At 45.6% G+C, this 14,596-nt stretch overlaps 1 protein-coding gene across 1 annotated transcript in view; it reads right to left on the bottom strand.

Annotated features, from left to right (window-relative positions):
- The window catches only part of LOC139252338 (probable G-protein coupled receptor 139), a 37,662-nt gene that overhangs the window by 22,778 nt on the left and 288 nt on the right, over positions 1 to 14,596 (bottom strand). Inside the window, exon 2 of the mRNA XM_070873340.1 lies at positions 5,053 to 5,940. Within this exon, the coding sequence (XP_070729441.1) occupies positions 5,053 to 5,940 (888 nt within the window). The remainder of the gene's footprint in view (positions 1 to 5,052; positions 5,941 to 14,596) is intronic.

Below are 14,596 nucleotides of genomic sequence, written 5' to 3'. Positions count from 1 at the left end.
ATATTCAAAAGGGAGTTAGATATGGCCCTTATGGCTAAAGTGATCAAGGGGTATGGAGAGAAAGCAGGAAAGGGGTACTAAGGTGAATGATCAGCCATGATCTTATTGAACGGTGATGCAGGCTCGAAGGGCTGAATGGCCTGCTCCTGCACCGATTTCCTATGTTTCTATGTTGCAGAGGAGGACAGATCCACGGTGGATCATGAAGAACCAGAACCTCAGACTGAAGAGGGAGAGGTATATGGGATGCACACATTTACTACAAAGTGTCCCCCGATAATGCTGAAGGTTGAATTAAATTGACTCCCGGTGTCCATAATGAGCAAAGCCAGTCCATAATGAGCAAAAAGACTTTCGGTAAGTTGTGGTGCAACTAGTCTTCAAGGCCTGTCCTGACTCCCATTCGTACCAAACTTAGAACATATACAAAGGAACTGATTCCCGTAATTGGCAGTGCTACCGTAAAGGTCTCCTACGATGGAGCAGTGCATGAGTTACCACTCTGGGTGGTACCGGGCGATGGCCCCATGCTGTTTGGCAGGAGCTGGCTGGGAAAGATACGCTGGAGCTAGGACAGTGTCCGGGCGCTTTCGTCCGTCATGTGCCCAGGGCCTAAGCAAGTTCCCCTCGCTGTTCGAACCAGGCATCAGGAAGTTCCAAGGAGCAAAAGTGCAGATCTATTTGATTCTGGGAGCACGACCCATCCATCACAAGGTGAGAGCAGTACCGTACATGATGAGAGATAGCGTGGAGATTGAGCTGGACAGGCTGCAACGAGCGGGCACCATTTCACCAATCGAATTCAATGTGTGGGCCAATCCGATTGTTCCAGTCCTCAAGGGAGATGGCACCGTCAGAATCTGTGGTGATTACAAAGTAACTATCAATCGTTTCTCGCTGCAGGATCAATACCCGCTACCAAAGGCAGACGTGTTATTTGCGACGCTGGCAGGAGGATAAACATTCACGAAGCTGAACTTGACCTCAGCCTATATGACACAGGATCTGGAGGAATCCTTGAAAGGCCTCACCTGCATCAACATTCACAAAGGTCTTTTCGTTTACAACAGATGCCCATTTGGGATTCCATTGGCCGCGTCGATATTCCAGAGGAACATGGAAAGCTTGCTGATGTCGGTCCCGTGTCAATATGTGGGCCAATCCGATTGTTCCAGTCCTCAAGGAAGATGGCACCATCAGAATCTGTGGTGATTACAAAGTAACTATCAATCGTTTCTCGCTGCAGAATCAATACCCGCTACCAAAGGCAGATGTCCTATTTGCGACGCTGACTTGACTGTGGGTTTTGCTGGAGCGAGCAGGTTTTTCATGAGGTCATACGTTGATGCCCCACAAACGGTGAGGAGGATCGCCCTTCGTTTGGCAGCGTTCACTTCTCCCTCCAGCTCAATGGCCACGAAGTATTGGTCAAGTCGCTCCACGAAGGTTTCGCAATAATCTCCCTCCTAAAATTTCTCCAGGATGCCCACAGTTCTCTGCAATGTTGCATTGGGGTTCCTTATCTGTATCTTATTGCCAGTTGTTATGTCTTGGATAAAGGGTTAGACTGGATACCGCAAGCTCAAAGTGGGTGTGACCGTAGTCCTTTATTACAGATCTCAGGGTGGCCTCTCCAGACTGTGAGGCCTCCTTATATACAGGTGCTCCCAAGGGATTATGGGATCCTTTGGGACTCCAGGGGATAAGCCCTATGGTGGTTAGACATGATAATTACAGGTTTATGTACATAACAGTTAGTATGCAGGTACAGCAAGTGATCAGGAAAGCCAATGGAATCTTGGCCATTATTGCAACAGCCATGATCTTATTAAATGGCGGAGCCGGCTCGAGGGACTCCTGCTTCTATTCCTTATGTTCTTATGTCCCTCTGCAAAGATTACGAATGCCGTCCCAATTGGCGCCAGGTGAGAACTCCCCTGCTGTCATACTCTGGGTACCGAGAGAGGACAGATGCAGCGCCAGTCACTTAATTTGGTGAAATATTTGTGGAGATGAGCAGCCATGACTCACTCTAACATGGATAGGGCATATTCTAGTACACATTGCATTCTGGGTACGGACGCCCACCATTGGGGCCCAGAATCGAGGAACGGATCCTTTCAAAATCGGGCCAGAAAGAATCGCTTTTGCGAATTATGTATTTGAATGAAGTATTACAACGGTTTTACATTGGCTGCAGTTCGGGTCTGTCTCTGACCCATGAGAGATGAAAGTGGATAAACCAATGTGCAGCTCGAGCTCCGGCTCGCGTTCTATTTCTGCCACATCCAGTGGGCCGGATAGAATGACTTGGCTGGCAGGATATGGCCTATTTTGTCCACCAATGGTGCAGTAAATTGCAGCGATATTCTCGGCAGATGTCCCGGGGGCTCCTTTAGTGCAGTCATTGATTTTAGAAAGATAACCCAAAAGCCCTACTCGCAGGCTCAGGCTCGAGCAGCAACTTCAGGCTCGGTAACCTGCTTCCGCCTCGCTTTCGACTGCCTCATATATCGTACTGCGCATGCGCGAAAAGGGCCGGGGTCCAACGCTCGCACGCGCAGAAGGACACAAAGATCTTTGAGCAGAAATCACTTGGCTTTTCGGACGGCAGGCGCTGGCACTGATTGTGCTGTTCCCATTACCAGCTCCTCCTGACCCATCATTTGTTCCTTTGCTTGTCCCATTACCACCCCTTTTGCCTCGCACCATCATCCCTTTTCTCGTTCCATCCCTCCTGCTTCAACCCGATCACACACCTTCCCTTTCTTCTTTCCTCCCCTGCCCCTATCCCCGCCTCTGCAATTGCTTCAAAACTATTTCATCTGTAATATTGTTCAGTTCTGACAACGTTTCTGAAACGTTACCTCTGTTTCACTCTCTACCAATGCTGCCTGACTTGCTGATTATTTTCTGCATTTTGCTTTCAGTGTAGAAACAGTAGGATAAAGCAGCTGAATGCGGAAGCAGAAATTGCCTCCTTCCGTGCTGTAAGTGTCCATGATTCTATGATTCTGTGGTTTGGGTACACTCAAGGTACATTCCCACAAGGGGGAAACCACAGCCCGAGCTCCCTGGATGACGACAGAGATAGGGAGTAAGATGAAGCGGAAAAAATGGGTTTTGGTTTGTGGGAAATTGGCGCCAGTAGTGGAGTAAGAGGGAGCTGTTCCATTGTCACGGACTCCACTTACAGTGCTGGGACGAGGGCCCTGGTGAATTGAATAACAAGGGCTGTAGAGAGGGCTTTAAACTAATTAGTGGGGGAGCGGGGGAGTTCAGGTGAGCGCAAATTAAAAAACTCAAAGAATAAGGAGAAGACAATAGTGCAGGGGAGCACTGAGGGAAATGAAAACCAGAGCATAACAGAAAGGAACAGAATGTATAAACATAGAGGTGAATCAGAAAGTGGGGTCAAAGCAGGAAAAAATGGCAAAAAAACAAATTTAAAAGCTCTTTATCTGAATGCACGCAGCATTCGTGACAAAATAGATGAGCTGATGGCACAAATAGATACAATTTGATAGCCATTATAGAGACGTGGTTGCAAGGTGACCAGGACTGGGAACTAATTATTCAGGGGTATTTGACAATTCAAAGGGACAGACAGAAAGGAAAATGAGGTGGGGTCGCTCTGTTAATAATGGATGATATCAGTGCATTAGTGAGAAACGATATTGGCTCAGAAGATCAAGATGTTGAATCAGTATAGTTGGAGATAAGGAATAATAAGGGGGAAAAGTCATTGATGGGCGTAGTCTAAATGTCCCTGGACAGTAGCTATATTGTTGGACGTGGCATAAATCAAGAAATAATGGAGGTTTGTAAAAAATGCATGGCAATAAGCATAGGCGATTTTAACCTTCATACTAATTAGACAAAGCAAATTGGCCAGGGTAGCACAGAAAGAAACATAGGAATCTATAGTGCAGAAAGAGGCCATTTCGGCCCATTTTATCTGTGCCGGCCGACAAAGAGTCGCACGTCCCTCGGTCAGCAGCCCTGAAGGTTACATATAAACCTATGAACAATGAACAATGGCAGAAAGGTAAAGAGCGTCCGGCCCAACTAGTCCGTCCCACACAACTGCGACATCCCCTGCACCGCAACAGTCTACACTCCACCCCAACCCGTGCTAGGCTCCGCCATCATTGAGGATGGGGATATTCATGGAGGCTCCTCCTCCTGTTAGTTATTTAATGGTCCACCACCATTCACGACTGGATGTGGCAGGACTGCCGACTAACCAACTTAACACAGGATCTGATCAGATTATACACAGGTTTCCTGTAATCATAAGGCAAACACTCTTTATTTTATTACTGCAGAATGCAGTCGAGGGCAACGGTCAGTTTGGAGAGTGAATCTAATTAGAAAACATTCGAGCAAGAGAGCTACAGTGGATAACACGTTCTGATTTGGGAACATGTGTATACATCATCCTTTTCAGGTGCGAGTGAGTACATTTAAAGTAGAGTTACTGCACAGACTCAGAACCGACATAATCTTTAGCTTTGGTCCTTCCCGCCTTAAAGAAGCAGCTGCTTGAGAAATATCCTGGATCTGTGAAATTAGTGAGTGTGAGTCAGGTTAGGGAGCGGGCGCGGATCTTTGCTGCAGGGACAGGACCGGCAAGTCAGTGAATGATAAACGTGACTTACATCATGTAGAAACATGTCAATTGCCACATACCAGGGTGAAGACAACAAACTAAAGAATGGGCGCTGGACCAAATTGTTTGGAATTCGAATCAATCTGGGAACCGCAACATGTTTTGGATTCCCTGGTGAACTCGCAGGGTTTTGTCATAAGAGCTGCTGTGATGTGAATGCTTAATTATTGCTTATAATAATGACATGCTTTGTTCCTATGAACATCAACAATAAATACTTTGAATCCTATTATTTCAAGGATTACATATTAACGTGTAAGTAAGAACGACCCAATTCTAGGACAGCCTGCCCACAGAGACTTGTGGAATAGGAAATAAACTGGAATTGTCAGTCAACGAATTCCGTCCAGTTTAATGTTTTAAAACTAGTGGTAAGTTACATAATTTCCCATTGAGTGTAACCAAATATTTCAGCCCTGTCTTCAGCTCCTCTCTGAACTTAGTCAGACTCAGGCCATAGATACACGTGTTTGTGGAGCAGCTCAGGAGCTGAAGCATGAATCCCATTTGTTGGGCGATGTAGACAGGATTACTGTAGTGTCTGTCTGTATATTCGTAATTCTGCAATTCCCATATTAAGGAATGTACAACATACGTCATCCAGAAGAGAATGAAATTGCCAGAGAGGGCAAACAACAAAACCATGGACTTCCTCCTGTTCTCCATCTCTGGGTCTCTCTGATTCTCAGTGTTCCGGATCCTCTTGCGGACTCTATTTGCCGCTATAATATGCCTGATGGTTAGAGCATTGAAGGACAGAATGAGGAATATGGGAAATAAAGGGGTTATAATACTATCGATATACTCGTAAGCCTTCCAAAAAGTCGAAGTGTAATAGTCATCAGTTGTGACACAGAACCACGCGACACCATCAGTTATAAAGGAGGCCTGGTATGAAAAGTAAAAGGGAAGGCTCCTTAGACAAGCCACTGCCCACACGGCTGATAAAACCACAGTGGCTGTCCTCTCGGTGCAATATTTCGCTGTGAACCTGTGACAACAAATTGTTACAAAGCGATCGAAGGTGAAAGCGACTGTGAACCAAACCGAGCAGTCCCGTGCTGCGATGTACAGGACAAGAATGAGGGAACATATCGGAGTGATGTACAAGAAATTCATTGGGAAATAAATACTATTCATTCGCTTCAGTATCACATCAATGATAACCAGTGACAGATCGGCCGCTGCCATTCCCAGCAGGTAGCGAGCGATACATTTGGAGAGGCCGCACTTTCCTCGGGACAGGATCACAATCGTCACCAAGTTAACTGTAAAAAATTGGACAATCAGAAAGTTACAACCAGACTCTCCAAAAAGTCTGAGTTTAACAAAATACCAAGTGAGAAAAGCCCCTTCCCCACCTGCCACAATATTAACTTGTTTAAAGTCAAGCCTGCGCCGCTAGTTTAAATAATCAATACAGGTAAAAAGCTCATTAAAATATGAAAATTAGAAACTGAGGGAATTGGAATAACGCATCAGATTGTTCACTGAGCGGATAATGCAACCAGACAGTTCAATCCATTCCAAACAGATCAATAAACCATTTAAAACCCTAATCTCTATGAACAGCGGCTTTGAATAATTTCTCACCATTTAAAACATATTCAGTTTTTCTATTCTTCCTACCAATGTGAATAACCTCACTGTTCCCCACATTATACTCTGTCTGCCACTTAATGTCCACTCGCTTACCCTGAATATATGCATTTGCAGGCTCTGTATCCACCTCAGAGTTACTGTCCCACCTTGCTGTGTATCGTCAGCAAAACTGGATACATTACTCTCCGTGTCTTCATCTATGTAATTGATACATATTGTAAATTAGTTGAGGTCCAAACACACTTCCTACAGCCTGCCAAACTGAACATGAGCCATTGATCCCAACTCTTTGTTTTCTGTCCTTCCTCTATACTCTATCCATGCTAACATATTACCCCCAAACCCATGAGCCTTTATCTTGTGCAACAATTTGTCATGTGGTACATTACCGCGATCAAGAATTAATCGGGATATCGGAGGGTAAAAAAGGAAAATAAAATTCAGCAAACATAGATTTCTACCCAGAAGCACTTTGCAAAGCAGGGAGCCTGAAGGTAAAATGTAGATCAGGATGCAATTGCAGATACAGGGGGAGGGAGAAATATGAGAGGATGAGGGGAAGAAGAGTTGGATGGAGAGGGAGAGGGAGGATGAGGGGAGGGGAGGTGAAGAGGAATGCTGTGAGGGACGAGGATGTGGAGGTGACGGGATGGGGAAGGGGAGGGGAGAGTGATGGCGGGGAGAGTGATGGAGAAGAGAGTGATGGAGGGAAAACTGATGGAGGGGAGAGTGATGAGGGGGGAGGGGGGAGGAAGTGAGGAGAGGGGAAGTGATGAGGAGCACGGGTCGATAACTCCAGTTTCCGGCAGAGTCCAAATTTTAATTGGAGTTGATTAAACAGCAGGACTATTGTGTATATAATAACTCGAAAGACCTGTTGCTGTAAACTCACTCAGGTGTAAACCTGGTTCAACTTTATTCGTACCTAAAGTGTGCACATGACATGGTACTCACTCTTATATACCAGGGCCTGCGCACATGCGCGTACACCTCAATGACCTCCGACAGTGTCGCCCCCTGGTGTCTAGTGACCCCAAGCATCAATACATAACAACATCCCCCTTCAAGATCTTTACAAATTAAGGTGGTCTGGGGCTTTCTGCTCCTGAGTTGATCGTCTCAGTTCTGGGCGAGCGTTCTGAGTCAGTTATGACTGGATGTCTGATGGGAGTGGTGATGACCATTTCAGAGACTGAAAGTCCAGATTCAGTAGTGACAGCAGAGTATTCTGATCAAGGAACATTGGCTGGCTGGTCACTGACTGCATTTTCGCAAATGGTTTCAATTCATTGTGTGCTGCAGTTTTATCTGATCAACATGTTTCTTGCATATATGCCCATTGTTGAGCACGACAATAAACACTCTGTTACCCTCCTTGGCCATAACAGTACCAGCCGTTGGACCTTGCCCATAATTCAGCACATAAACTGGATCGTTGACCAAGATGTCACATGACATTGCAGCATGATCATGATATCATTGCTGATTTTGATGTCTGTTTTCAACACGATCATTCAAATCAGGATGGACAAGAGAAAGCTTGTTCTTGAGACTTCACTTCATCAGTAGTTCAGCAGGGGAGACCTCGGTAAGTGTGTGGTGACTTGTCCTGTAACTAAGCAATATACGTGACAAATGAGTCTGCAATGAACCCTGGGTCACGTGTTTCATGCTTTGCTTGATCGTTTGAACTGCTAGCTCTGCTTGACCATTAGAAGCAGGTTTGAATAGAGCAGACCTTATATGTCTGATACCATTGAGTTTCCTGAACTCCTGAAACTCCAGACTTGTGAAGCATGATCTGTTATCGCTCACAACAATGTCAGGCAAACCATGAGTAGCAAACATGACACGAAGGCTCTCAATAGTAGCTGCAGACATACTGGATGACATAATAATACACTCTACCCAGTTTGAATGTGCATTCACCACAACAAAAAACATATTTCCTAGGAAAGGGCCTGCAAAATTGATGTCTATCCTCGACCATGGTTTAGATGGCCACGACCAAAGACTCAGCGGAAATTCTGCTGGTACTTTACTTAGCTGCATGCAGGCATTGCAATGATGCACACATGATTCCAGATCAGAGTCAATTCCAGGCCACCAAAAATGAGCCCTAGCAATGGTTTTCATCATGACAATGTCTGGATGAGTGCTACTTAGTTCACCTACAAATTTTTCTCTGCCTTTCTTAGGCATAACAACACGATTGCCCCACAGTAGACAATCTGACTGAATGGACAGTTCATCTTTGCGACGGTTGTAAGGTTTGATCTCATCACACAACTCCATAGTTATTGCAGACCAATCACCACTGAGGACACACCGTTTCACAACCGATAAAATAAGGTCATGGCTGGTCCAGATCCTAACTTGTTGAGCAGTGACAGGGGTACCTTCTCTCTCAAAAGCATCCATTCTTAGCAGTAGATCTGCAGGTTGAGGCATCTCCATATCTGGTGTGGGCAAAGGCAGATGACTCAGTGCATCGGCACAATTCTCAGTGTCCAGTCTGTGGCGAATGACATAATCATAGGCAGACAACGTCTGAATATGGGACGATGCATTGGTATTGATACTTTTGTTTTCCGTAAACAATGAAATGAGTGGCTTGTGATCCATTTCAATTTCAAAATGAAGACCAAGCAGGTACTGATGCATCTTTTTGACCCCATATACACAGGCCAAAGCTTCTTTTTCTACCATGCTGTAAGCTCTTTCCGTTTTTGACAAACTGCTCGAAACACACGCAACAGGTTGTAGCTTACCCGACTCATTTGTTTGTTGGAATGAGTACACAGCCAACCCCATATGATGAAGTACCACAGGCCAATACAAGACGCTTACACAGATCACAGTGAACAAACAGTTTGTTTGAACAGAGCAGATTCTTAGCTTTCTCAAAAGTTCTATCTTGAGATACACCCCAGACCCAGTTGTCTGAGCAGCATGTGCAGTGGCTCTAGTAAGGTGCTTAATCCGGGTAAAACATTATTGAAGTAGTTGGGTAGCCCAAGGAATGAACACAGCTTCATCACATACTGAGTTCTGGGTGCAATTTTTATGGCCTTGGTTTTCGAATCGGTGGGCCTGATACCATCAGCAGCAATCATCCTTCCCAGGAATTCAACTTCAGTTGCCATGAAGACACACTTCGATCGTTTCATCCTGAGTCCCACTTTGTCCAAACGATGTAGGGCTTTTTCAAGATTGTTCAGATGTTCAGCAGTGTTGCCACCTTTGACCAGAATGTCATCTTGAAACACGACGGTTCTAGGAACGGACATCAGTAGACTCTTCATGTTCCTCTGAAATATGGCAGCAGCCAAACGGATTCCAAAAGGACACCTCTTGTAGACAAACAGTCCTTTATGGGTGTTGATGCAAGTGAGTTTCTTCGAAGTGTCAACAAGCTCCTGTGTCATATAGGCCGACATCAGATCAAGTTTAGTGAACGACTTTCCACCAGCTAGCATTGCAAACAGGTCATCAACCTTCAGTAGTGGATACTGATCCTGTTTCAAAAATTGGTTGATCGTAACCTTATAGTCTCCACAGATCCTAACAGTGCCATCATTCTTTATCACAGGAACAAATGACTGGCCCATTCATTAAATTCTGTCGGTGGTATGACCCCTTCACATTGGAGTCTGTCAAGCTCAATTTCAACCTTCTCCCTCATTATGTACGGAAGAGACCGAGCTTTGTGATAGACCGGTCTTGCATCAGAATCCAGGTGAAACCAGCAAAATTGCCAAAGTCCAGTTCAAGCAAAGAAGGAAACTTCTTCAGCACTTGAACACACAAAGTGTCATCCACCTAAGACAATGTATTGATATCATTCCAGTCCCATTTGATTTTTTGAGCCAATTCCTGCCGAACAGTGTTGGACCATTGCCTGGGATGATCAATAATGGTAAATTATGAACCACACCATCATACGACACCTTGATTACTGCACTGCCAATCAGCAGTATGAGTTCCTTAATGTAAATACCCAACTTGGCATTGACTGGACTCAGCTTATGCTTCACAGCCTCAGTGTCCCACAGCTTGTTGAATGTTCTTTGGCTCATTATCGATTGACTCGCTCCCGTGTCCAGCTCCATTGATACAGGCACGCCATTTAGCTTTACATTAACCATTATTGGTTGGCTCTTTGTCAGGAACGAATATAGACCATACACTTCCTCCTCGGATATTTCGGATTGCATATCCGGGCCAGCACTAGACAGGCCTTTGTCACCAATGTGATGACCAGCAGCATCCTTGCTCAGTTGTGGGCACATTCGCTGAAGATGGCCCACTTTCGAACAGCTGTTACAGATGTACTTTTTAAACCAACACTGATGAGGCCGATGATTGCCCCCACAATGCCAACAGGGTGAAATCGGATTCGTACCAGTTGGTGGACTTTGAGCAGCTACAGGTTTCACATAAGCAGTCAAGTAGGCCCTGCCACAAACTGCTCTGCCAGGCGACGACACATTCTTGTTTACAGTGCTTGCCATGGAGCTCCGAATCTCGATGATATCTGCCTTAAATTATCTTCAGTCGCCATGCATGCCTGGGCTCAAATCCAGTGTTTCTGCAGCCAATAATTGTCGAAGGATCACATCATGGTTGATGTCTGTGATGAAGAAATCTCCCAGCATGTCTTCCAATACATTTCCAAACATAAACGGCTCAGCCAGACATCTTAGGTCGGCGACAAATCCCGACACATCCTGGCCCTCAGCACAAACATGTGTGTGGAAGCGATAGCGTGAGATGATGATCCCCTCTTTTGGCTTGAGATGTTTACGCACTAGAGTGCACAACTCTTCGTAGTCTTTGTCCGTTGGACGTGGAGGTGAGAAAAGACTCTTTATAAGGCCATGAATTATTGGACCACAAAGAGTGAGGAAAACTGCCCTGCGCCTAACTGTGTCACGAGCTTCCTCCATTTTGCTGGCCACAAAGCATTGATCCAGGCGGTCGATAATATCCGTCCAATCCTCACCATCCATGAATCTCTCTAAAATTCCAATGGTGCCCATTGTGCATGCAAAGGTTCTTAAGTTACCTCGTCGCCAAATGTTACGTATATAATAACTCGAAAGACTTGTTACTGCTCACTCAGGTGTCAACCTGGTACAACTGTATTCGCGCCCAAATCATACACATGACATGGTACTTGCTCTTATATACCAGGTCCCACGCACAAGCGCGTACAGGCCAATGACCTCCGACAGTGGTGCCCTCTGGTGTCTAGTGACCCCAAGCATCAATACATAACGGACAAAGGTTCAATCAGTAACTTTCTCACAATGTTCCAAGCCGCATTTTATTCTCTTTTTTGGTTCGACTTCAAACTCCTCAACTCAGCAAAACGGTACCCTCGGTCACTGTCTCTCGCTGTTTGAGTTCCCTGCTCTCTGCCTCTCGCTGTCTCAGTTTCTTGCTCCCTGCCTCTCGCTGTTTGAGTTCCCTGCTCCTTGTCTCTCTGTGTCTCAGTTCCCTGCTCTCGTCTTCTGCCTCTCTCTGTTTGAGTTCCCTGCTCCCTGCCTCTCGCTGTCTCAGTTTCTTGCTCCCTGCCTCTCTCTGTTTGAGTTCCCTGCTCCTTGTCTCTCTGTGTCTCAGTTCCCTGCTCTCGTCTTCTGCCTCTCTCTGTTTGAGTTCCCTGCTCTCTGTCTCTGTGTCTCAGTTCCCTGCTCTCGTCTTCTGCCTCTCTCTGTCTGAGTTCCCTGCTCCCTGTTTCTCTGTGTCTCAGTTCCCTGCTCTCGTCTTCTGCCTCTCTCTGTTTGAGTTCCCTGCTCCCTGTCTCTCTCTGTCTCAGTTCCCTGCTCTCGGAGATGCTGAGATCCAACAGACCCCGGAGTTTGCGCCACCCCCTTGGTGTTCATCACCCACAAACGTCCAGTCCTGCAACTCGGGGGATTTCCCGGTTGGGTCGCAGTTCCAGCGCAGTGTAGAACAAGGCTTTCATATTTGACCTAAATCCGCTCCTTGAGACAGACGGTGGTGTTCTGGGGAACCCACGGCTGTTTCCGCCGACTTCCTGGTGAGCGGACGATTGCTGAGCGACAGACGGGCTGAATACTGAGTGTGTTCACCCGATACAGCCCGGCTCCGAGTGATGGGAGGTGGTTAGTGATTATGATTGGAAGAGGATAAACAGCAGTTTTTCACATTGAAGGAAATCAACAACAACAACTTGTGTTTATATAGCGCCTGTGACGTTGTAAAACGTCCCAAGGCGCGTCACAGGTGCTTATGTGACAACAATCCTGGTCAGTTTCTCGGTGACACGGGGCAGAATAACAGCATGTGCCCATGGACCTGGTTCACGTTTCAAGGTGTTTCGGATCCGACTTATGTGCAGAGGCCAGATATCCACATTAATGCACCGAACCTGGTAAACAGGGCGACTGAGCTGCGGGCACAACTTGCTCCATGTGATTCATATATAGCGGCAATAACGGAGACCTGGCTCAAGGAGGGGGAGGTTGTCCACTTATTGCCTTGGCTACAAGATATTCACAGAATATAGGGTAGAAAATGAAAGGCTGTGGCTGGCAGTATTGACCAAAGAGACTACTGTAGCACTGTAGAGGGGTGATGTAATTGAGGGGTCAAAAACGTAATCTATGTATTTAGAATAAAGTAACAATAGAGAAGCTGTTACACTACTGGTGTGTACTATAGGCCACCAGATAGTGGGAAGGAGATAGAGGAGAAAATGTTCAGGCAAATTGCAGAATCATGCAAGAACTACAGAGTCGTGATAACGGGTGATCTCAGTTATCCAGATGTAGATGGGATAGTAACAGTGGAAAGGGTAAAGAGCGGGAGGAATTCCTGAAATGTGTACAAGAGAACTTTGTTGATCAGTGTGTTTCAGCCCAATGAGAAAGGAAGCAGTGCTGATCTAATTCTGTGGAGTGGGGCAGTGGAACATGATTCAGTGCGAGAACATTTGGAGAACAGTGATCATAATATTATTCAGAACAGTTATGGAAAAGGACAAGGAACAATCAAACGTAAAATTAATTAACTGGAGGAGGGTAGACTTCAGTAAGTTGAAAATGGGTTTTGTACAGATGGATTGGAATAAAAAAAATGGGCGGAATAACAGAAATTGAACAACGGGAGGCCTTCAAAGAGTTTATGGTTCGGATAACGATATAAGATTCTGAAGGAGATTGACAGGGTAGAGGCTAAGAGTCTGTTTCCCCATGTCTGGTGAGTCTAGGGCTTGGGGGCACCGTCTCAGGGTAAGGGGTTGGCCATTTAAGACTGAGATGAGGAGAAATGTCTTCACCCAGAGGGTTGTCAATGTTTGGTATTCTGTGCCCCAAAATGCTGTGGATGCTGAGACTCTGAACATATTCAATGCTGAGATCGATAGATTTTTGGGCCCGAGGGGAATCCAGGGAAATGGAGATCGGGCAGGAAAGTGGAGTTGAGGTCAATGATCAGCCATGATCTTGGTCAATGGCGGAGCAGGCTCGAAGGGAATATGACCTACTCCTGCTCCTAATTCTTATGTTCCTATAAAGAATAGACACATTCCCATGAGGGTGGAAGGAAAGACAACCAAAGATACATATAGAGATTCAAATTGGACAGCAGATTGGAAAAGGAGGCTTATATCAAATATAAGGTCCATAATACACCAGAGAACCAAACTGATGATAGAAAGTTCTTTAAAAAGGTAGTAAGACAAGCAAATAGAATAGGGGGCATAGTCTCAGGATGTGTTGGCCAACATAAAAAGGACCCCACAATCAATATTAAGAATATAAATAGTAAAACAGTAGTTCGAGGAAGGCTGGACCCATTATGGACCAAAAGCGATTATTTTGTGGATGCAGAGGGCATGCCTGAGGTATTAAATCAGAACTTTACATCAATCTTCACAAAATAGTATGCTGCTAACCTTCCTATCCATCCAATGACGGCACTTCTGACGGTGTACTGAACTTGGAGTGCTGCATAGTTTTTGTGCTCAATTAACTGGAGTGGGACTTGTCCCACGAACTTCTGACTCAGAAGCGACAGTGCTTCTGCTGAACCGCAGCTGTCAATGGCACAGGCGGCTGTGAATCAATGTGTTGAATTCACCATCCAACAGCCCAGAGCGATACTGTGTCTGATCCAGAAACTGGCAACTTGCGGTAATTCATGACCAAGCGGAGCGGAGCTGAGCTGAGTATATCCTGACCTTGAGTGCTAACCTCTTACTAGCTGTAACTGGTAATACAAAGGTCATGTTCATAATTCTATACATTTCTAAACATTACACTTTTTCACAATCCGACTAATATGTATACTCCA

This window comes from Pristiophorus japonicus, unplaced genomic scaffold, assembly GCF_044704955.1.
Source record: "Pristiophorus japonicus isolate sPriJap1 unplaced genomic scaffold, sPriJap1.hap1 HAP1_SCAFFOLD_455, whole genome shotgun sequence".
NCBI lineage: Eukaryota > Metazoa > Chordata > Chondrichthyes > Pristiophoridae > Pristiophorus > Pristiophorus japonicus.
Note: the sequence above shows the minus strand (reverse complement) of the source record. Positions and strands in the feature narration are given on the sequence as shown.